The 23,350-nt window shown below is 46.5% G+C and overlaps 1 protein-coding gene across 22 annotated transcripts in view; it reads right to left on the reverse strand.

The window, feature by feature from the left end:
- ELAVL2 (ELAV like RNA binding protein 2) overlaps positions 1 to 23,350 on the reverse strand; it is a 156,611-nt gene that overhangs the window by 107,382 nt on the left and 25,879 nt on the right. For 3 of the 22 annotated variants that reach the window (XM_083593718.1, XM_083593715.1, XM_083593734.1), the window contains exon 1: positions 13,931 to 14,050. The exons of 1 other annotated variant lie outside the window; for it this stretch is intronic. Coding sequence is in view for 4 of the 21 variants with exons in the window: in XM_083593722.1 (XP_083449848.1) it covers positions 16,962 to 16,985 (24 nt within the window). In the remaining 17 variants the exon portion in view is untranslated. Of the gene's footprint in view, positions 1 to 13,930; positions 14,051 to 15,931; positions 16,227 to 16,961; positions 17,179 to 22,546; positions 23,204 to 23,350 lie in introns of those variants that run through there. 18 more of the 22 variants (XM_083593721.1, XM_083593735.1, XM_083593727.1 and 15 more) reach the window with 16 other exon arrangements.

Raw genomic sequence — 23,350 nt, forward strand, 5'->3', positions numbered from 1 at the left:
AACCCAGAAATATTACTTCAGGATGAGAACAGAAATCGTGCTCCGGCGTCACGGCAGCAGCAGCAGGAGGCCCCATTAGCTAAAGTGGTGCTTCAGGTTAAGAACAGTTTCAGGTTAAGAACGGACCTCTGGAACGAATTAAGTACTTAACCCGAGGTACTACTGTATAAGCTAGGCGCCAAATGGCTGCCAGTCGCCAAAACAGAGCGCCTAAGTTGCCATTTTGGAGGCCAGGCGGCTCAAACGTCGCATTTTTCAGTATGACTTTTTGTTTCCTGAAATTCATTCCAATTGTGCAGACAAAACGTAACAGGAAGAATTCTACAGGATGTGTTGCTAGTGTGTGAAAACAGTCGAAATCTAAGGATGGACCTCCAGATGGTGGAGTCATCATCCTGGCATCTGAGCATCTTCACTTGGTCGCAAGTGGCCGATGGCCATGTGCAAAAAGCGCCTGGCGAAATTCTAGCACTGGTCATGAGCAGCATGCACTAACTATGCTGCTTGTTCCTATTATTTGATTTTAATTATGACTGAATGCAAACCAGACCAAAATCCCCAAGCCCAATAGGACAGCTGAAATCCCTCATCATGGGCTCCAACAAAATTGTCTCGCTTAAGAGGCTGTACTCCAAAAATGAGCCTGAAAAAGGGGGGGGGGATGCAAAAACCAATGACAAAACTTACAATTTAATCACTGGATAACCCAAATGCATTTTTATTTTGACTAGCACGCTCTGCGAGGGGCTGCTTTTAAAAAAAGTGTTTAGAAACTTTCACCCGGAGACGAGGAATCTGTGGCCATGAGACGTTTGTTGGAGGAGTGATAAAAACTTGGCAGAGACGTCCCTGTTTCCTCACAACAGGCTAGACTGACCACAGAGACCCCTCAGTGATTAAACCTTTTGCAGAGATTGCGGGCTGCATTTTGCACATTTAAATGCACAGCTCTTTTTCAGTAGGTTTTATTCCTGCTTGCCTTTTGCATTTAAGCAGCCTAGATGCACAGGCCTGCACCACACTCTCTACTGTGAGGGAGAGCCGAAAATATTGAAGCATGGTACCAATAAGAGATGGAAATTTGCTTGCCATTCTTGAATATAAAAGAGTGTTCTGCTTTTATTATCAGTTTGATGACGCTGCAGATGCATCACTTTTCAAACTACTTTTAACTTCAGTCCTAGACATGGGCATGGTAAAAGGACTTCAGTAGCTACGACGCTTTTCATTTCCTCTCCCCAAACTGCTATAAGAATTTTTTTTTTTCAATACAGGGAAACTGTGAGGCTTTTCTAACGGAAAATTTTAGAGACTGGAATTTTGTACGCCCTTGATTAGACAGATACAAAAAGGTTGTTGAAAATGGCAAGGGAATCCATTATTACGCTAGTTGCAAGTTAATGGCAGGTGCAAGCTGTTAATATGAGCCCGCTGTGCATTTCAGACTCTGGGGGGAAAATACTAGATAAAATTATAGAATACCCGCCTCCTACCTTTTAATTGATTATGCTTGCAGGTTCAAAATTTACAGTGAATTGTACATATAGAAAAAAGTGAATCAAGTCTTAAATATCCTTCTCCGCCTTGCAATTAGGACATATAAAATGTTTTGCTAATGCTGGGAAAAGTCAAAATATTTATCTTCCTAGCTTTCTGAGAGCGAAACATGTTTAAATTGGACCCGCACTGGAGGAGCTAGAACAGGCATCCCCAAACTGGGCCCTCCAGATGTTTTGGTACTACAACTCCCATCATCCCTAGCTAACAGGACCAGTGGTCAGGGATGATGGGAATTGCAGTCCCGAAACATCTGGAGGGCCCAGTTTGGGGATGCCTGAACTAGAAGCTTCTTCCACAAAACTGTCCAAAATGCCCCTTGAAGTTCCAATGTTCACCGCTATAAGGCACACAATCTTCACTTGGGTTTGAAATGCAACACAATGCACACGGTCAAATGAGCTTTTGATACTATTCTTTGCGGTTTGCAGTCTTGGTGAAACATTAAGCTAATTTATTCCGCCCTACAATGTTCTTCCGGTTTCTCTCAGCACAGCAGCATCCAATCCCGTCCCAGGGTTTCTTTCTGAGCACCCACACACTATTCCGTGCTTCCTTCTCTGCAATCTCAAGACACTATAAACAGCAAGCGACTCGAAGATGTTATCTTGGGGCTGCTGCACCAAACACAATTTCAGAACCCTCAAGCTATACATGCAGTAAGTATATAAGCACATCAGTGTGCTACAAACCAGCACCAAATGCTCCAGGACACATTCGTCAGAACAACCGAAGTGTTTTTCAAGAGAAAAAGCTGGTTCCGAAATGTATTAATATACTAACATCCTACAGAGCGTTCCAGCCAGATCCTAGCCCTGATTGCATGAGAACACAGCCTTATACAAGCACATTAATCTCCAAGTACATTTCCATTCCCTAATACTAAACTAGCTTGCATAAAAGCACATTTTTTAAATTGTTGACATCAAAATGCTTCACTCATTTTACAAAAAAAAAAAAAAAATTCATAGGTGTGGGGTTTTTTAAGTACTCCTGAAGACACTTTATAGACATTTATAGTACGTTTCCGAGCACAATTCAAAGTGTTGGTGTTGACCTTTAAAGCCCTAAACGGCCTCAGTCCAGTATACCTGAAGGAGCGTCTCCACCCCATCGTTCAGCCCGGACACTGAGGTCCAGCTCCGAGGACCTTATGGCGGTTCCCTCACCGCAAGAAGCAAAGTTACAGGGAACCAGGCAGAGGACCTTCTCGGTGGTGGCGCCCGCCCTGTGAAACACCCTCCCATCAGATGTCAAGGAAATAAACAACTACAGTGGTACCTCGGGTTACAGACGCTTCAGGTTACAGACTCCGCTAACCCAGAAATAGTACCTCGGGTTAAGAACTTTGCTTCAGGATGAGAACAGAAATCGTGCTCCAGCGGCACAGCAGCAGGTCTCATTAGCTAAAGTGGTGCTTCAGGTTAAGAACAGTTTCAGATTAAGAATGGACCTCTGGAACGAATTAAGTTCTTAACCCGAGGTACCACTGTATCCAACTTTCAGAAGACACGTGAAGGCAGCCCTGTTTGGGGAAGTCTTTAATGTTTGATGTTTTATTCTGTTTTTAATGTTCTGTTGGAAGCCACCCAGAGTGGCTGTGGAAACCAAGCCAGATGGCCGGGGTAGAGGTACATTTTATTATTATTATTATTATTATTATTATTATTATTATTATTATTATTATAGCAGCCCCTATGAGGCAGTTGTGGGGAACAAAGGTCTCCGCTTTCCCAGGAAATCTAAGACTATGTTGACGCATCTGTCTTTGGCTCTGCCCTCTTCATACCTCTTCTTGTTCTGGAAGACCAGGGGTGGTGGTGGAAGATGGCCCCAGTAGGAGAAGGAGACCTCCCAGCTTCTTCTGCATCCTGGCTCATCTCTGCCTCTTGACCCCTTCTTCCTCCTCCTCTCCTGCCTCTATTCAGGACTGCTCTCTGCCCCAGCCTCTTCCTACTCACTAAACCCTGTTGCCCCTTCCACTTCCAACACCGCCTCCTTCTAGTCTGCTCCCCCTTCTCCCTCATCATCATCCCACCATCACTCCCCAGGGCTCTGAGCCTTCTTCTCTCGGGGGTTCCCCAGCTGATGCCCCCCACCCACCCCATAGCATCCAGCCAGTCCATGATGCTTAAACAGATCCAATACTCAGGTTAGAAACAGGTCAATGGAAGTTGTCTCATGCGTTAATGCATTGCACTGTTCCATCACATGCTCAGACATCAGCCCCTGTAACTTAGCACTGTATCAGGAAGTTTATATATGTTTGATGTTTTATTATGCTTTTATATTTTGCTGGAAGCCACCCAGAGATGGGTGGGGTATTATTAGTATTAGTCTGAGCTGCTCTCTTCTCCTTCGTCATCATCCCACCACCAATCCCTTGGCTCTGAGACCTCTTCCCTTGGCAGGTTCCCAAGCTGGCGCCTCCCCCACCCCCACCCCTCAGCATCCAGCTGGTCCATGACCCCCCGAAATGGATGGGACTAGCATGAAGTTACGTAAACAGCAAGTGACACCTTCGTTTTCAGCACACATCTTATTGATATCCGTGCAACTCAATTTCTAAGTATGCATATCGTATCTCTTAGCCAATCAATTATTTGAGGTTCTTGGTTGTAGCCCAGGCATAGGCAAACTCAGCCCTCCAGATGTTTTGGGACTACAACTCCCACCATCCCTAGCTAACAGGACCAGTGGTCAGGGATGATGGGAGCTGTAGTCCCCAAAAAACTGGAGGGCCAAGTTTGCCTGTGCCTATCGTAGCCCAAGCCTGACTACAGCTTAAGTGTCTGGAGATCTCCGCTTATAATGTATATAAAAAATCATTGTAAGCAGGTCAAAATATTAGCAGGATTTTAAATACACTTGTAACGTAACAGAATGTATAGGTAACTTAGGAAGATGAAAAATTGGAGAAGTATTGATATGCACTTGAAAATAGAACTAAAAGAACCCAGGGAAGGGATGGGGGTAAGCCAGGAGATCCAGAGTAATCTTGATATTTGGATTCTGTACTGTTTTTTGTTGCATGTTTATATTTTTTGAAAATCGAATAAAAATGATTTATTTATACACACACACACACACACACACACACACAGTGGTACCTTGGGTTAAGTACTTAATTCGTTCCGGAGGTCCATTCTTAACCTGAAACTGTTCTTAACCTAAAGCACCACTTTAGCTAATGGGGCCTCCTGCCGCCGCCGTGCAATTTCTGTTCTCATCCTGGAGCAAAGTTCTTTACCCGAGGTACAATTTCTGGGTTAGCAGAGTCTGTAACCCGAAGCGTATGTAACCTGAGGTACCACTGTGTGTGTGTGTGTGTGTGTGTGTGTGTGTGTGTGTGAAGTGTCTGGAAATTTCAGATGGTTGCCATACTTCCAGAATGTGTTTTCTCAACTGCAATATTGTACCGGGGGGGGGGGGGGGCTAGGCGATTTTAATACAGTAGCTGCCATGCATTCAAGAATTTGCTGCTGACGACTAAACTATGGAGACTGCAATTCTGTGAAGCTTTTCAGGGGGCAAGTCCTATGGAAATCAATGGGACTTTCTTCCAAATAAATAAATGTAGTTAGACTATGAATCCTGATAGCAGTATACCAATTACAATTATAATTATTATAATTATTTTATTATTTGTACCCTGCCCATCTGACCAGGTTGCCCCAGCCACACTGGGTGCCTAAAAAAGCACAGAAACAAAAGTACCAAAGGTTGGGCATTTCATATTTTCTTCTTCTTCAATTTGGTCTGCAAACTGCTTGGGACAGGGATCTCTATCTTTTGCTTTTTCTTATTTGCAGGACACCCTGCACACTCCTGGTGCTAAAACAATTGATCTATTTTAAGGATGTGCCTGCAGGATGAGCAGAACTGAATTCCAAGTTATAATTAAAATTATAAATTAAAGCGTTTTCCATTGGAATCATTTGTAAGCCGTAATTACTTCCACGGCAGCCCCATGCAACACAAACACTGCTTAGCATAAATAAATTTCCAGAGGGGCAGTCATGTCAGTCCACTGCAGCACAGAGAGTCTTTTGCAACATGTTAAAGATTAACACATTTATTATGACTTTTGTAGACCTAAAATTCACATGAAGTAAAATCCCAAACTAGAAAGCATTATTTATACACACAGAATTATAAATTGGGGGGTGAAGAAGGGAAGGGAGAACAGACAGGAGAGAGGCCAGCGGATAACAAAATGCAAAAAGGACAGAAACAATATCTATCACCGGTGCTTGAATTGAAATTACGGACTTTACAGGATGTTTGTGTTATCAGCAACACAGCCTGGTTTATTGTCACTAATTTGCTGTTACTTATCACTTTCTGTTCTTCCTTTCTGTTTTTGCATTTTGTTTTCTTCTGCCTCCCCCCCCCCCCCCCGCAACGCCTCTCCATCCTCTCACCATGTGTGCATATATGCCTGGCAATGTGGGATTATATCATATGTCTGATGAAGCGAGCGCTCAAAAAAGCTTATGCCAAAATAAACGTGTTAGCTTAAGGCGCTGCAAGACTCCTTGCTGTTTTCACTTAGCAGAAAAGCAAGGGTGGGTGCTGTTGGCACTCCCACCCCAGCCAACGTGGCCAAAGGTCAGGGATGGGCAAAAACTGTAAATCCAGGGACATCTGCGATGGCCATAGGTACCCCGTTCCCAACATCAAGGTCTTAAGTGCCAAAACACTCAATCAATGCAAACTAACCCTATAGCCTAGAAGGACATGGGTGGCACTATGGGTTAAACCACAGAGCCTAGGACTTGCCGATCAGAAGGTCGGCGGTTCGAATCCCCGTGACGGGGTGAGCTCCCGTTGCTCGGTCCCTGCTCCTGCCAACCTAGCAGTTCGAAAGCACGTCAAAGTGCAAATAGATAAATAGGTACCGCTCTGGCGGGAAGGTAAACGGTGTTTCCGTGCGCTGCTCTGGTTCGCCAGACGCGGTTTAGTCATGCTGGCCACATGACCCGGAAGCAGTAAGCCGGCTCCCTCGGCCAATAAAGCGAGATGAGCGCCGCAACCCCAGAGTCGGTCACGACTGGACCTAATGGTCAGGGGTCCCTTTACCTTTTTAACCCTATCACCGCATCCCTTAGAGCAGGCCTGTCCAACCAGTCGATCGCGATCTACCTGTCGATTGCAGGCTGCCCTTGGTAGATCGACCTATCCCCCCAAAAGCTCAACAATTCTGGTCTCTCTGCAGCTTTTTTTGGGGGGGGGGAGGAAACACTCTAAAGCAGCATTTCCCAAACTTGGCCCTCCCGCTGTTTTGGGACTACAATTCCCATCATCCCTGACCACTGTTCTTGCTAATTAGGGATGATGGGAGTTGTAGTCCCAAAACATCTGGAGGGCCGAGTCTGGGGGTGCATGTTCTGGTTCCTCCAGTGCAGGTCCATTTTAAACATGTTTCCCTTCCAGAAAGCTAGGAAGATAAATATTTTGATTTTTCCATGCATTAGCAAAATATTTTATACATCCTAATTTTGGGAAACCCTTACTTAAAGAGGGTTGGCATGCCCTTTAGGATTCCAGCAAACATTTATTTTTTAAAAAAGCAAACAAACAGGAACTCCAAGGACTGTAACTAGGTTCTGTACTTAACAGCATTGGCTCCCAGTATGTTTCCGAGCACAATTCAAAGTGTTGGTGCTGACCTTTAAAGCCCTAAATGGCCTCGGTCCTGTATACCTGAAGGAGCATCTCCACCCCCATTGTTCAGCCCGGACACTGAGATCCAGCGCTGAGGGCCTTCTGGCGGTTCTCTCATTGCGAGAAGTGAGGTTACAGGGAACCAGAAAGAGGGCCTTCTCAGTAGTGGCGCCCGCCCTGTAGAACGCCCTTCCTTCAGATGTGAAGGAAAGCAGCAGCTATCTTCTCTTTAAAAGACATCTGAAGGCAGCCCTGTTTAGGGAAGTTTTTAACACTTGATTGGAAGCCACCCAGAGTGGCTGGGGAAACTCAGCCAGATGGGCGGGGTATAAATATTATTATTATTATTATTATTATTATTATTATTATTATTAATATAATAATAATACTTTTTATGACAGTTGCTCCCATACACTTACACTGCAACACATTTCGAGTTTCCAGCAAGTTTAGTGCTTAGTCACTATATATTGTGGAAGCAAACGCCATTGTTTTTAACAATGTGCTGTGCACACTTCCTTTGCCTGTTCTGAATCTTCCAACAGAACAGGGTCCTAGGAGACGTCTGCCAAACCTTTTCCGGAGCTTTATACACCCGAAGTGGCTTTTTAGCCGAACCTCTCTCTAGTCTGGGATAGCATTAACGCACCTGAAGACTACTTAAAATCTCAGCTGCACACCACAAAAGGCGCAGATTATATTAACACTGCTGCGGAGTCTGAAGAGCTGAAATGAAAATTTTGCAGGAAACTGTGTGTGTTTATAATACAAGCCGCCCTGTGATCTTCAGATGAAGGGCAGTATAGAAATTTAATAATAATAATAATAATAATAATAATAATAATAATAATAATAACAACAACAACACCTCGCCAAATGCCACAGAAACCTAAGCGTGTTTATTAAGACACAACCCTGCTGCCCATTCCCCAAGCTCAACAGGGCATGCTCGGAAATTGCAGGCCAAACCTGAACGTTACTTGCTAAAACTATCTGTGTCGAGCAAGGCAGAATAGCAAGCCTGCAGTTGCTTTCTGTTTGTGTAATTTGGCAGATATTACAGAAGTCTAGCTCCAGTTGTAATCCATTAGATGCTGGAGTCCCAGCAATTTGACAACAACGCCTGCTGGGCTAGTAGCATAGGATGATCTTCAAATACTGGCACCATAATGGCAATTTCTCTCTCCAGAAAGGGATAAAATATCAGTCCCTGCTCTCCAGCACACCCATGTGGTTTTTTGTTTTGCTTTTAACTACCGTATCTTCCATTGTTTTAAAACCAATGTTTGGGGTACAATATTGTGGTCCGCTTAAAAAGGTACTTTCTGCTTCAGTAGCCTGGTGACAAACACACAGCCATTCCAACCAGAAATCTAGATAATACACACACACACACACACACACACACACACACACACACCAAACAAGAACAGAACTGAATTCAAAATTCGGTTTGGGCTTCTGTAATACTTAATGCAATGTTTAAAACTCACAAGAAAGAAAGCTCTGTATTTATTTGTGCCCAGGGGAAGCAAGAGAAGCAAAGAATAGTCTTCGCTGTTAATGATACAGAACAGAAACCTTAACCTCTAGAAGGTTTAACCATTTGCGGGAAACAAAATATTCACCTGGAGAAGAGAAACAGCCATGGATACTTAAAATGCAAGTAAAACCATCTGTCAACTGCAGTTTCTCTCACCAGGAGAGATCAGCAAAGCAGGCCAAAAGAAAAAAAAAACCTTCAGCAGGCAATCCAGCAAAGCATGATCATATATGCATACAATATTTTACGATGGGTGGTAAAGAAAGTGCAGGAGAAATTCCCTTCTCAGTATGGCTGCAAATTCTGAAGTACAACTAATTATTTTGCGTTCACAACAAAGCAGAACGTAAGAGGGATGGGGAATACCATGCCTTGGGCCTGGGCAAGTTTGACACACGCTTTTAGGAGCCATTTCAAAGAGGAAACAGAAAAGTATACCATGTGTCTCAATGCTAATTGTAACAGGAAGTTCATGAAGGAGACTACAAATTTCAGGCAAGAGTCTCAGGATTTATCTGAATGTCAGAAGCTTTCCGCTTCACAAGAGAGAACGGAGCTTGCACCAAAACTCACAGAGCATAACACAAACAGCAAAGTGTGAGAAATGTGGAGCTGGGCATGGAAGTTAGCATCCTGAAAATTGCACGTTTCCTTGAAGAACCCTTATGGTTGAGAAGACATATTTAAGAGTTTATGTAGGCAATACTTGGAAGGGAATGCTGAGCAAAACTCCCAGTTAAGCATGGAGATTTGCTGCTTTCCACACTACCTATCCCCACAGCTGGGGGGTGGGGGGTGGGGGGAATGTAATTATGCAAAATGTAAAAATTATGTGCGTGTCTTTTATTTGCATAATATAAACAGGTTACAGTATTGAGCTTTTATATTGTAGTTTTTTTGATACAGGGTGGTATTCAACTGTGTTTTACTCAGAGCTGACCCACTGAAATTAATACGACAATGTTAGGCTCATTAACTTTAATTGGTCTACTCTGAGCAAGATTTAACTGCATACCACCCACAGATTACACACAAACCTGACTAATAAAGGAGAGACATGTTCAAATGTCAATTGGCATTTTATTTATTTTATTTTATTAAAAAAACAGGCTATCTGGCTTTACTCAAGACTAATTCTTTGCAGTGCCGAAGCAGAATAAAAAGCCTTTTTTACACACACACACAAATCCACTACAGCTGACAAGCATCACCATAAAAGAAAACATCAGTTCAAGTGTATCTACGAAACGGCTTTTGTAAGGGGAAATTTAAAGGGTATTTCAAACCCTTTAAATGACAATACAACTCTTTTCCATCCTCAAGGTCATTGACAATTGATCTCACTTACCACACAGAGAAATATTAAAAGCAGCAACCTAGGAAGTTGACTTACACCTGAAACACCAATGGAGTCTATTCATTCGGCTTTTAGACATAGGATTACTTAACAAGCAAATACCTTTTCATTCAGGTATTTCGCTCCATCTGCTCAAGAGCTTCGGAACACATTTGATCTAGGGGTGAATTTACTATTATTATTTTCAAACTGGAAACAGATGCCTCTCAATGTTTGTTTAAATGTTTGCCCGCACAACTCAACTATTTACACATATAGTCCCCCCCTCTCTCCCCCCCACCCACCCCCCGTCCAAAGATTTGATTCATCTTGCAAAGACCTGAAATCGTATGGGCATCACACATCACAGCTGTCAGGTAAGGTGTACAAACACACCGAGTGCAGCAAAAGGCCAAATGCATTTTGTCCACAGTATGCATATATCCTCACCCATCTGCATAAACGGAAATTCCATGCTTGATTATGCAGGGGGGCACTTGCAGAATAATTGCACACACACAAAATCAGTCCTGAGCAGATCTGAAGGTCATTTGTTTTTTATCCTTGACTAATACAGTAGCAATCGTGTGATGATCTTAACTGGCCACTAAAGCTGCAATCACATTTACACAACTTTGAATTTAACAGACCTTCCGAGTACTCATGCATTGGATTGAGCTGCAAGTCCATCAGCTTCGCTAAAATTTAAAACGGTTACTCAAACACAAACGTTTGGTGGAAGCAATTCGAAAATTAAACTTTTGCACAATAAAACCAATGTTTAGAAAAAGGAGCTGACGCATTAAAAACCAGTACAGTGGTACCTCGGGTTACATACGCTTCAGGTTACAGACTCCGCTAACCCAGAAATATTACCTCGGGTTAAGAACTTTGCTTCAGGATGAGAACAGAAATCGGGCTCTGGTCTGGCAGCGCGGCGGCAGCAGGAGGCCCCATTAGCTAAAGTGGTACTTCAGGTTAAGAACAGCTTCAGGTTAAGAATGGACCTCCAGAACAAATTAAGTAATTAACCCGAGTTACCACTGTATGGGGAAAAGAAGGACAGTAAAATCTGAATTGAAGAGCTGTAAGGAACCATGAGAGTCATTTAGTTCAACAATACAGGAATTTTTTGCCTAACGTGGGTCTCGAACTATCCTGAGATTAAGAATCTCACACTATACCAACTGAAGAGGACAAATATTCATACTTCATCGCCCCCCAAGTCCAAAATGCATTTCTTTTTTTTTCTAAGAAAGATTTTCTCCTAAGTAAAAGTCGTCGTTCTGTTATATTCTCTTTAAATTAATCCTTTCTTGATTTTATTTTTTTAGCTGGGCGGGGGGGGGGGGATAATATGACAGAAATACCCATTACCAATCACCTCATATTGTTTATTTTAGTTCACTGGTGTTCTCCGTTTTTGTTTTAAATTTCACCTTTGACCACTTCTGCTATCCGAAACATAAACCTACCATTCATTTTAAGCTGCTTGGGGGTGCTCCTGCTGCCAGTAAACTATTACAGTGGTACCTCTACTTACGAACGAGATCTGTTCCAGGGTGCCGTTCGCACCCTGAAAAGTACATAAGTAGAGTGTCACTACTGTGCGTGCACAAAGCGCACCTATCGCTTCTGCGCATGTGTGAAGCGCGCAGATCGCTTCTGCACGTGCGGCGAACCCAGAAGTAAACACTTCCAGGTTTGCTGCTTTCGTAACCTGAAAGTTACGTAACCAGAGCAGCACATACCTAGAGGTATGACTGTATTTGAATCCCAGAAACAGGGTAGAGGCACATATTTCAGGTTTCTGGAACACACTTTGAGGTTTCTTGTTTTACTAGAACCCCAAAACAGAGTCAGCGGCAAAAGGCACGCTAAAGAATTCGGAGCTCAGGAATTTGTGTTGAATACCGGAACTGAGCCCCAATCTTTCTTAATTTCAGAAGCACAACCTGTGAGGAAAGGAGTCATTTTGTCAGGCGTTGTTTTAAAACAACTGGGAGTCAGAATCTTGGGTACTGCAGCAAAGTACCCAGAGATTGTCCAATAGGCAAACAGACCAAAAGGCACTTGATTCACCAGAACACAAAGATGACCAATTCTGGTTCAGCTTTGCAAATGGAATGCAACTTTTTGTGCATGAATAAAAGTTTGGCAGCTCGCAAATTGGAGTTACTGCTTCGTTTCAGGGGCAGATCTTATCAGTTCAAGGTTTCTGTGTACATAACCTTGGGAACTTTCAATTCCTTGTCCTGTTCCCCATATGTATTAAGTCCCCATGTTGCACTTAAACAGACACACAAGTTCCTCCCCCCTTTGAATTATCTGCCTCTATTCTCTACCTCTTCTCAGAGAGCCAAAGGTCTACCTTAATTTTAGTAATACAGGCTTGGTGTGGGCAGAAGGCAGATTTGTGTCTACTGGCAATTTCCTCCTCTTCAAATCCAGCTCCGACTGCTTGCTTTCTTTGCAACGTGGCATTTTCAATTTCTGCTCACTGCCAAGCCAATAACCTCTCCTCTGTGATTCATTTCTCTAAAGCAAGGCTGTAGGAGTGGTTGAGGGTAATGAGTCAAACTCTCAGCAGTAGACGTTAACAAAGTTGAGCCACTTGCTTCAACCAGTTGAAAGGCAAAAGAAGATGTCAACCGACTATTTCCCCATTTATATTAGGAAAATAAAGATTCCATTCCTCTGGCTCTGCAAATTGACACATTACTCATCATGCTCTCGCTTGCACATTATGGTTAATTATGAAAGCAAGCTCAGATTACTTTATACAGGCACCCAGGTGCTGTTTTTCAAGAAAAAGAGGTGCCGGAACTCACCCCTTGTTCTCTTATAATGGCAATGGCACCCACCTGAGACGCGCCGAAATTGAGTTCCGGCTTGGAGGGGAGCCATGAAGGCACCCCATAAATTGTGTCAGTAGCTCTGCTTACGATGCCTCTTACCAACAGAAGAGAGCCTTTCTTACAGGACTTGCCATTCGAAAGGTTCCCCTTCTTACTTGAAATGCAAGCCGCACTCTATAATCTTGCTTGCAGAGCAGGCCAAACGCAACCCTCCAACCTTAAACATTGTGGTCTGCCACCTTGACAATACCGCCCACAGGCGGCAGAAAACAACATTTCTTGGAAGACTCCCAATGCACAGCTGCTGAGCTGAATTTCGGTCTTGCAGGCGACAAGTAATGAAACCCGGTTCTGGAGCTTGCTCCGAGTTTGCCCTTTAACAGTTCAAATGCTGTGAACCACTTTTCTAAAATCAAAGATACATGATGGGATCGTTTAAACAGTAAGCGTTGACCGCGACAAAGCAGTTTGAGGGGATTTTTTTGCAATATAAAATTATGAAACCCTAATAAACTGGCTAAAGTTACTCTTCTGCACGCTAGATCAGTGTTTCCCAAGCTTGGATCTCCAGCTGTTTTTGGACTACAATCCCCATCATCCTTGGCCACTGGCCCTGCTAGCTAGGGATGATGGCAGTTGTAGTCCAAAAAACAGCTGGAGACCTAAGTTTGGGAAACACTGCTCCAATGCCAAAGTTTGTGGGAAATGAGAGTCCAGATTTCCAGGAATATCCTTCCCCTTGCAAAGAATTACTGTATGATTTAAAGCAATGATGGGGAATGTGTGGCCCGCCAGATGTTGTTGGACTCATCAGTCCCAGCCAGCTTGGCCAATGGGCGGTTCAAATTCGAATCCAGAAACATCTTCAAGGCCCAAGTTTCCCACTGCTAATGTAAAGAAGCAGATGTGACATAAAAGTTTGGGTGGGTGGGTGTGTTTTCACATTCATCCCTGACTACCATTTCTTACCAGTTAGCCAAGAACAAGCATGGAGGCCTTTGGGCTTCCAGCTGTTACTGAGCAACGCCGAGCATCCCTGGCTATTGGATATGCCAAGAGTTGTAGTTCAGAAACATCTGGATGATCAGATGTTGCTGTCATAGAGGAAGGGTGGTGCTTTAAAGAAGACTTGCCTCATCAGCTGCACAATCTGACGGATGCTAAATAATGCTCACTGCTTTCAATGAAATTTAAGCCCCATCCAGAAAGGCAAATGAGGAAGGAAGGTGAAGTTGTTCTCCAAAACTTTTGGCAAGCTATGTAAGGCTGTTCTCCGGAGCTAACGAACAATGTCAGTTCAGATCAACAGAACTTGACTTTAGAATACGCCCCATTAACTATACAGTTTTGGAAAGGACAACACCAGTTTTGTGGCCAAGCATTTAAACGCAGTCCTCCTGCAGACTTGAGAAGACGTTATCATTCCCATGCAAGCTCGTTCACTCAAATATTGCCTCCAATCCAAGACTCTAGCAAACCTCATCTCTTTGTGATCTTAAGCCATCTGCCTCTCCTGAACTCTACTTCCAATTATGCTGAATGGTTTTCAGCTGTACTGAAAGAAACCTGCATATTTCCCATACCCAAACCAGAAGACCTGAGAAAGCCCCAGTCTCAAAAGGTCTAACTGCAATAATTTCCCCCTAAAAAGAAATTAAAGGAAAGCTCAGCATCTGCATCTGCAGCCTTTAGCAAGAGATTCCTTCTAACAGTAGTAAGGACTGAAAGTCAATGTGGATTTCTGGAGTAATTTCAGCAAGATGGCACATAAGAATAGTACACCTGCCTCTCTAGAAGCAAATGTGTGCAGCCACACACAGAGAGAATTTGCCTCCACCTGAAAAAAAAAGAAAACCTTTCCCCTGAACGTTCAGCTCTTATTTTAAAAGAATACCCAAGTCTTTTGATGGAAGGAAAAAATCTGCACACAGAATTTTAAACCTGCTCCTGGCTTTCAATATTGCGATCGGCAAGCACAAGAATGACTTGGGATTTTTCAAGCATGTCTCCTCAGAAGGAAGCCCCACTGACACTTATCTCCAAGCCCAAGGTTGCAACCTTAATGTCATTAAGAATTGCACCGAATACATTAAACAGCTTCATCCTCAAGGTTCTGAGTCAAACAGCAGTTAATAATAGCTAATGTTGACTATTAGCTGCTTTGCTTTGATTCCCGATAGCAAAAAAAATAATCATTAAGTTGTTGCAAAGGGCCTATGGGGCTGCATGCAGAGAGCTGTTCACACAAGAATGCAATCTGACCGACTACAGCCTCCTCTTTGAAGTTTGGAGTGCACCTCCTTGAGCTCTCATTCCAGCTTTGCCCAACGTGCTGATGAATATATATATATATAATTCTGGAAATCTGAAATACTTGGTCTCCACATACTGTAATGCCAACACAGCATCCTGCAAGGGGGGAGAATCAGGAATTCTGCACGTACAGAGAACGCTGCCTTTCACAAAGTGGAGACTATTGGTTTTATTTCTCTACAATAACTGGCACCAGCTCTGCAGAATTTCTGGCAACAGCTTCTGCCAGTCCGACTTGGAAGTTGCAAAGGGTTTAGACCTGGGATTTTCCACGTGCAAAGCATGCACTCTTACCAAAGATTTACAGCCCTTCCTGGAATATGTGCAAATGAACATATGCCCTCTGGTTTGCATACCAGCTTACAACTCTGGCACTCCCAGAAGCCACACGTTCACACGAAATCCTGATTTTCAAATGCACCTTTACCCAAGCCACTAGCAAAGAGAACGACCTTCACCAAGAGAAAGAAAAAGCAAGGAAACAGAAACTTAAAAATCGCCATCCCCTTCTCAACCCCTCCCCAACCCACCAACACGCCCCCTCGCCCCCCAGGAAACAAAGGGGGGGGAACCAGCCGTTCACAGCTCCACACAAACAGGCTTGTTGGCTAGCTGGAAAGAAATGAAACATTAACTTCTCGAGGATAAACAGCTAACCTGACCAAGGTCAAAAAAGGCGACGGTCTTCTTCCGACGTTCTGGCGCCCTTCCGAAGGAACCCTGCGGAGGACGCGGGGCGGCGCGCGCGCACCTGCCTTTACCCTACCGCAGCCAACTGCTTGCAGCTGCGGCCGCCTCACCTCACACCTGCGCGCGCGCGCGCTGCTAAGGAGGGAAGGGAGGGCGCTAATCAGAGGCGCCAGGCGCGCCCGCGGAACCCCGCGCGCGGCCACTCCAGCCCCTGGGCTGCGCTCCTCCGCCCCGCCTTTCCCCCACGTGCAACCCCAGGAAGGGCGCAAACGCAGCGCAGGCGACTCCCTGCAACCGGAGACCTGTTACTTTCGCACCAACGTTGAAAATCGCCCCCATTTTGCAAACCCGACGACAGCCCCGCGGCTACTACGAGAAAAGAAGAAGAAAAAGCATTGCCCGAGCAATGTTTCCTTTGCAACGACTTTATGACCTCCCTATTGAAGTTCTCCTAGCCAGGCAGCCGTTGCAAGCTGTCTCCGGGAGGCCCCGCCGAGCTCGGCACGGCCTGCTCTCCAGAAACTGCACATGCGGTCCCATTATAACTGTGCAAGTTAACGCGAGGTCGGTGGGGCTTTTCGTTTCGAAGAAACGCTGTCCATTAACACCTGCATCCGACCAGATCCGGATGGAGTTACGCACTGCACGGAACCTTGCGGACTTGGTTTAGATTTCGCGTCTGCAAACGGTCGGACGCCACTGCAATGCCAGCGACGTTTTCCAAATTAAGTACGACATAAACCTATATGCGTGGCTATGCAGAAGTCACATCAGCCTTACTCTCCGGTAGACGTCAAGGATTGCAAACTAAAACCGTGTCCCCAACGCATTCTGCTTTGGAAGGCCTACTGAAAGAAGCGAGGTGTCTTTGCAAGTGCGCACAGGATTGGCCTAAAATCCTGTTTCGCTTTCAGTACAGATAAATAGTATGTATGTCGATGTACGACAACCCCTTGCCTCTTAAAAAGCAATCCAAGACTTAATGCAATATACTAACTTTGCAGTGTCTGCTAGCGGTCATCACAGCCGGTCGTGCACCCTTGCAGAAATAAAATAAAATTTGGCCTCCGGCGTTTTTAGTGCAAGAATACTCTCGGTGCAAGCGAGCAACGTCCTAGCACGGAACTCCAGTCGGGCGCCGGCGGGAAAAATAAAATAAATGAACGGCCCCCTGGAGCAGTTTTTGAGTGACAACAGGGGGTGCTCTCGAAGTGCGCCTGCGCCACTGTGGGGAAGGCGGGCTCAATCCAACCCCAAGTCACGCTCCATATTTAAGCTTGAAAGACAGGTTGTGGGGGGCGTGTTGGAGTCCCCCCCCCCTTAATGGTAGGAATTACAAGACCCTTAGCTCTGGACCTAGTGCAACAGCAGCTCCATTTCGAGAGCCTAATGTGATGCTCTAATTTCTGGAAGCCTTGGCGCGGAGTTTATTTCTGCTGATGCCCAAGACGTCCAATGGGTGGGACGCAGCCAGCTTCCAACCTGATGCCCCCAAGGCCCCAGTTTCTCCCCCCTGCAACTTGTTGCCCTCCAGATGTTAAGACACCAACTCCCATCAGCTCTAGCTAGGATGATCAATGGTCAGGGTTGATGGGAGTTGTGGCCCCAAAGTTAGGCGGGGAGATGCTCCAGGTTGGGGAAAACTGACCAATTCTATGTACGCTTGCTAGAAAATAAATCCTGCTGAAATTAATGGTGTCAGATGGTGAACATGGTCGTGGGCTTACTCGGAAACAATTCCCTTTGTTTTCCATAGGAATTAATTGCACATGGCAACAGTGTAATAAATAAATCAGTGGCTTTACTTCTGGGAGAAGGTGGAATAGGATCGGGCTGTTAGAAGGCGATCCGAAGCTCCGGGGGTGCCAACTTGAATAAAATATTGGGGGGACCAGGCAAGCTCCGCCCCACAGAATCAATCACATGACAAGGACACCATTTGAATGGCAATGTCCATCACAGCTTTTAGAAGACCCCTGAAGGCCGCCCTGTATGGGGAAGGTTTTAATGTTTGACGTTTTATTATGTGTTTATATTTTGCTGAAAGCCACCCAGAGTGGCTGGGGAAACCCAGCCAGATGGGCGGGGTATTAATAATAATAATTACTACTACTGTAGTAGTACTACTACTACTATTAGGGACCGGCCCCCTGAAATACTTTATTGGGGGGACCTCGGCCCCTAGGAGTTGGCTCCTATGCTAAGCTCACAGTCATACATACTTGGAGGAAAATATTTCCGAGTTACATGGCGCTTACTCGCAGTTGTAGGTGCGGAGGTTACAGCCATGGAATAATATGCGCAATTATTAGGAAGCCAACCCCGCTGGAACTAATGTGGCCCAATCCTAGGAATGCAGGCGTGGTGGGCATAAATCCCACTAAACTCATTGGCACCGACTTACAAGTGCACAAAATCGGGTTGCGCGGCTGTATAACCGAACGCTTGGTACAATTTAGTGTGCACACTTCCTTGGGAGTAAAGCGCCCCTGAACTCGACGAGACTTCCTTCAGCTTAAGCACGGGAAGCCAGTAAGCAGCTAGACCTGCTTTGGAAGCCGTCGTCCTACAGCTCAAGTCAATGACTCCGGAGTAAACTGTGTCGAACGAGCGCCTTTTTGGCTGTAATCCACCAAGCCTCTTAACTCTGCAGAACATCTCGTGAAAGATTAATGGGAGACTATGGAGCTACGTGAGGGGAAATCGTTGGTGGCTCTCGTCCATAAAGCACTTAAGCCGTCATGCCAAGATTCGCCGGTCTGAACAAAAGAGGGGGGCGGGTTGCAGGCATCCTGCCTTAAAAACATGTTTAGCTTTCAGCTGCCTTAAGTGCTTTCTAGATAGGTGTGGTCATGGCCCTGTGCGCAGTCTTTCTCACCAGCGACTTCTAAGGAGTTGGAAAAGGCGTTTGACTGTCTTCAAGGGCGTTGGAGGGGCATTGTGGAGACCTCCGTCCTTGTCCAACCCTCCGAATACGGAACAGCAGCGCCCCTCAGATCCAGAAAGCAGCAGCCGAACTGCAGGCTCGACGCCCCCACCCCTCCAAGGACCGCGTGCAGCAGCCCACTTCACCGGGAAGCAAGCACCACCGAGTTCAGTGGGGCCTGGGCCCACCACGGAAAAGGATGGCAGTCTCGCCTAGGCGAAGGCAGCTACTCGGGCTGGCTCCTTTGGGGGTCAACGGGCCTAAAGCTCGGTTGAAATGCAAGAAGGGCCGGATTAAGTGGCTTCAGGATCGCGCGCGCTCCGCGCCAGCTGGACCGCACCTAAAGCGCGCCGTCGGCGCAGGAAATCACGGGAGGCAAATTCAGAAGGGCAGCTTTGTAGCGATTCAATAAATTGGCAGCAGCTCTCGTAAACGCAGAACGACCGAGTCCTGCCCTCGAGGCAGCTCTAAATCCCACCGACTACAACAGCATTATTTGCTACCGGCTTCCGCCATACATAGCTTGACCTTCACCAGACAATTAGGTGGCATTGCTCGCACCTGCCCCCCTAGCGGAGTCCTTCCTTCCTCTGCCAGGAGGCTGATCTCCTTCACCTGCAGCCTTGCGCAGGGGAGGTTTAGCCGGCGCAGAGCCGGGATGGAGGCTCCCTTAAAGCGGCGCGCCCTTGAAGCCCCCGAGACGCGCTCAGCGCAGGCCTACAGCCCGGATTTACTAGGCAGGCGGACCTGGAGAAGGAGCTGCTTCGGAGTCACCTTGGCCATCTTACTCCCCAAAGCAGAGCTGCTTCTGTTGCGTGGTGGAGAGAGGAGGGCAGATAAGGTCCGCGTGGCTTCTTGGGGAGGGAGGGGGTCTACCCAGAGGCCATCTGCTCCCACCCACCACAGAAAAAGAAGCAAGTAGTTCCTTAGGAAGCTGCCTCGCCCAGGCAGTCTGCCATGGGTCCCATCTTGGCCAGTGTTGTTCATATTGACAGGTAGCGGCTTTCCAGAGTTTCAGACACGCCGGACCTCCTGATGAAGGGCTTGAACGGGGAACTTTCGAGCGTGCAAAACATTTGCCCTATAGCACATGGCCTTCTTCCGTAGCATATATAAGCTTTCCACGTTTTTACTGCAACTACTGATGGTGACCACCCGTCTCCCAACCAGCTGTATTGGGGTGGTTGTAGCCCCAGTACTCCAAATATTAAGTACGCTCGGTTGTAAGTGCCAGCGGTCACGCTGAGCTTGGATTCTATACCTCCCTCTCTCTTTCTCTAAAAAAGTGTGCCTTCCACAAAGAGAGCAGCTCAACTTCCCAGCGCTGAGTGCCTGGCAATGTCACTTTGCAGCGTGGCCTGAGAAGGAGAGATTTAAAAGCCAGCCGAGCTGGCGCAGGGAGACGAAAGACCAAGCGGGGTTTTTTTGGGGGGGGCACCATCAACACGAAGCACGTTCCAAACCCCTCCAGAAGAAGGTTCCTTATTACGAGGAGCCCCGTTTAAAGTAAGAAGGGCGGAGAGACCCTCTTGGGAAATCTGACGCTGCCAAACCCCTCAGCCACTTGCTCCAGATGAGTCCCGCTAACGTCTCCCCCATCGCCGCGGCCAGAGCTTTGAACACTGCAGCCTTGCGCGCGCCTGAGCGCATCCCGAGGTTGTGCAGGGCGAATAAAACGTCGTCTGATATTCTGAGCAATATCTGATAAGCAGGCTCCAAGGCATGCAAGGGGTGTGCTTCAGAAATATAACACACTGACTCTACCTGGGTTTCTCTCTCTAGCTCTACGTAGTCGCCCCCGCAAAAAAAAACACCACAACACCACAAAAACCCACCCACCCTGAGGGCAGCTGGTTAAAAAACACAAACCCCCAAAACCCCACCACCCTTCAATTGTTAATTAAATCTCGGCGCTTCGATCCCAATTTCCTTTGCTGCCCAGTTGGAACAAACCAAAGGGGAAACAGGGCGCCCAGGCTACCGATTTGCTCAGAGTGATAGAGCTCTACTGTTAAATGCTTCCCGGAAGCGAAATAGGTGGATACATACATACACACACACACACACACACACACACACACACATACATACACACATAGCAACGTGCTGGGCATAAATTAAGCTACAACGGCAAGCCGGAGCAGCTCCTAGCCGAAATCCAAGGCCCCCGGGCGAGCCTGCGGCCACTCACACATAACCAAAAAACGGCACACAGAGAGAAAGAGAGACTGCTACAATCTCATCGCCCCATGTCCCCCACCTTTTGCCACCAACTTCTTCCATGCAATATTCAAGGACGCGGAGGGAGTGGTGTGTGTGTCCTTCATTAAACCACAGGAGCAGACGCTTTCTCCCCCAAATGCTGACACCAGGCGAAACGAGAGCGGGCTGGGGACTACGAACGCCTCGCCTGCTCTCCAGCATGGTATCAGTTTCACAATAGGAGGGGACTGTGGGAGGACTGTCTCGTCGCCCGGCTGACTCTACGCTTCCTCGCCTTCAGGGGACCGATTTCTGGTTCCTGGGCTCTCGAGCCGGCCGCCCTCCCAGCCGCAGTTTCAGGACCAAGGACAGCGACGCGAGGAAACGCTTCGCTCTCCGCCCAAGCAAGGTACGCGAGCCGGGTTGCCAGCGAGGACGTCTTTCGGCTGCATCAAGAGCTGAAGCATCTTTCTCTCCCCCCCCCCCCCCAACTCACCACCCTTCTCAGCTTCCTCAGAACAAAGAAAATCGTGTCTCCCGGATATAAAAGCGGAACTCTCCCTGCAGAGCGCTATAATCGTCATTGGAAGGTTGTTTAAAAGTCTGGTTCTCCCACCCTGCTGCCACCTCCCCATTTTAATACACACACACACAAATATATATATATATCTATATCCTGGCACATCTCCAGCCAGCAGCTCTGACAGCTAACACACACCAGGATCTGCAAATTTTCGCCAATATCAAGCTACTGCTTCTCCCATCTCGTCTCTTGTCTGCCTGTGTGTGCGCGCCTCTGTCTCTCCTACCCACCCACCTCCCCACCGCCGCCGCCGTTTCCACCTTCTCTTTCTTTCCAAGCCACCCAATGCTATTTGGCTAATGCAATTACAGCGGCGAGCTTATCCCGTCTGATCTGCAAACGCCGGGTTTAAGCTCCTCAAAGCGATGCTCATTCCGCTCATTCATCCTCATGCCCTGTGTGTTGGGTACTTTCCGCTGGTCCAACGCGAGAGACGCGTTTCACGATCAGAGGTGGTTTGTTTTGTTTGGTTTTTTTTTTTTAAAAAAGACTGTGAACTTTACACCTCCAGCTAAGCTGCTGTATTTTTCTCCAGCGTTTTGCTCCCTGTGAGCACCTAGCTGCCTAAACGCAAGTAATATACATATATAACGTATATCATCCTCTACCAACTGCTCTGTCTCATGCATATATTTCTACAACGGTGCAGCGGGTCTCTAACCCTATTAGCAGGGGGCACCAAGCGCTGAAAACCAAGCACAGAAGTGTGTGTGCGGTAAACTTAATTGTCTACGACTTTTGGTCCTCCTCCCTCTGTGGGCGAGGTAGCCACCCTAAGGGCGAGCAGAGACACGAAACAGCAAGAGTAATAATAATAATAATAATAATAATAATAATAATAATAATATAGTAACAAAAAAGCGCAACTTACCTTTCTCGCTTCAGTTTTGAAAAAGAAAAAGAAAAAAGAAAAAAAGGGGAAAAAGGTAGTGGTGTCCCAATAAAGATGAGTAAGAAGCAAAAGGGGGAAGGTCTCACGACAACACCCAAAACCTAAATTGCGGACAGTTGTAAACAGAAGAAAATAAAAAATGGAGGGAGGGGGGCGGAGAAACGTAAAAGAAGATTGAAATATATATATATTGTTATTATTATTTTTAAAAGCTGCTTTCTTTCTCCGCTCCCACAGCGCGGGAAGAGATTTGGGAAGGGGGGATGAAAAAATAAAGAAAGGGGGAAGAACTTAAAAAAATAAGGAGCGTGGCAAGAGCGAAGGTTCCCCTGTTACAACACAACTAAACAGAAAAAGGGGGGAGGGGAGGAGAAATAAAAGGTAGGAACAAAGGAAAGAAGGGATGAAAGGAGGGTTTCCTAAAAGGCTGCCTCCCTCTCTCTGCCTCCTTCGCTCTAGCAGCTCCCAATCGAAGTGGGCTGCTGCATCTCTTTAAGTGAGAACAGGCACGAGGGGGGAGGACGCCTTAAATGGGAGGCGAAGTGGAGCACAGATTTATAGGAACCGTATCACCCGGCGCTCCTCTGCTTCCGCACGAGGGTGCGCGCCTATGTGTCTCTGCAGCCGCGCCAGGCTCTCCCACCTATCCCGAGTGCCACGCGCGGAAGTATACGCCGGAGCCAGGGACAGCTGAGCTTGCTCGCAGGCCTTGCGGAGCCCCCGATTGGTCCGGCAGGCTCCGGCAGGCACCGCCCCGGCGGAGAGGCTGCTCCGGATTGGCCG

This window comes from Podarcis filfolensis, assembly GCF_964270895.1.
Source record: "Podarcis filfolensis genome assembly, chromosome: 17".
Classification (NCBI taxonomy): domain Eukaryota; kingdom Metazoa; phylum Chordata; class Lepidosauria; order Squamata; family Lacertidae; genus Podarcis; species Podarcis filfolensis.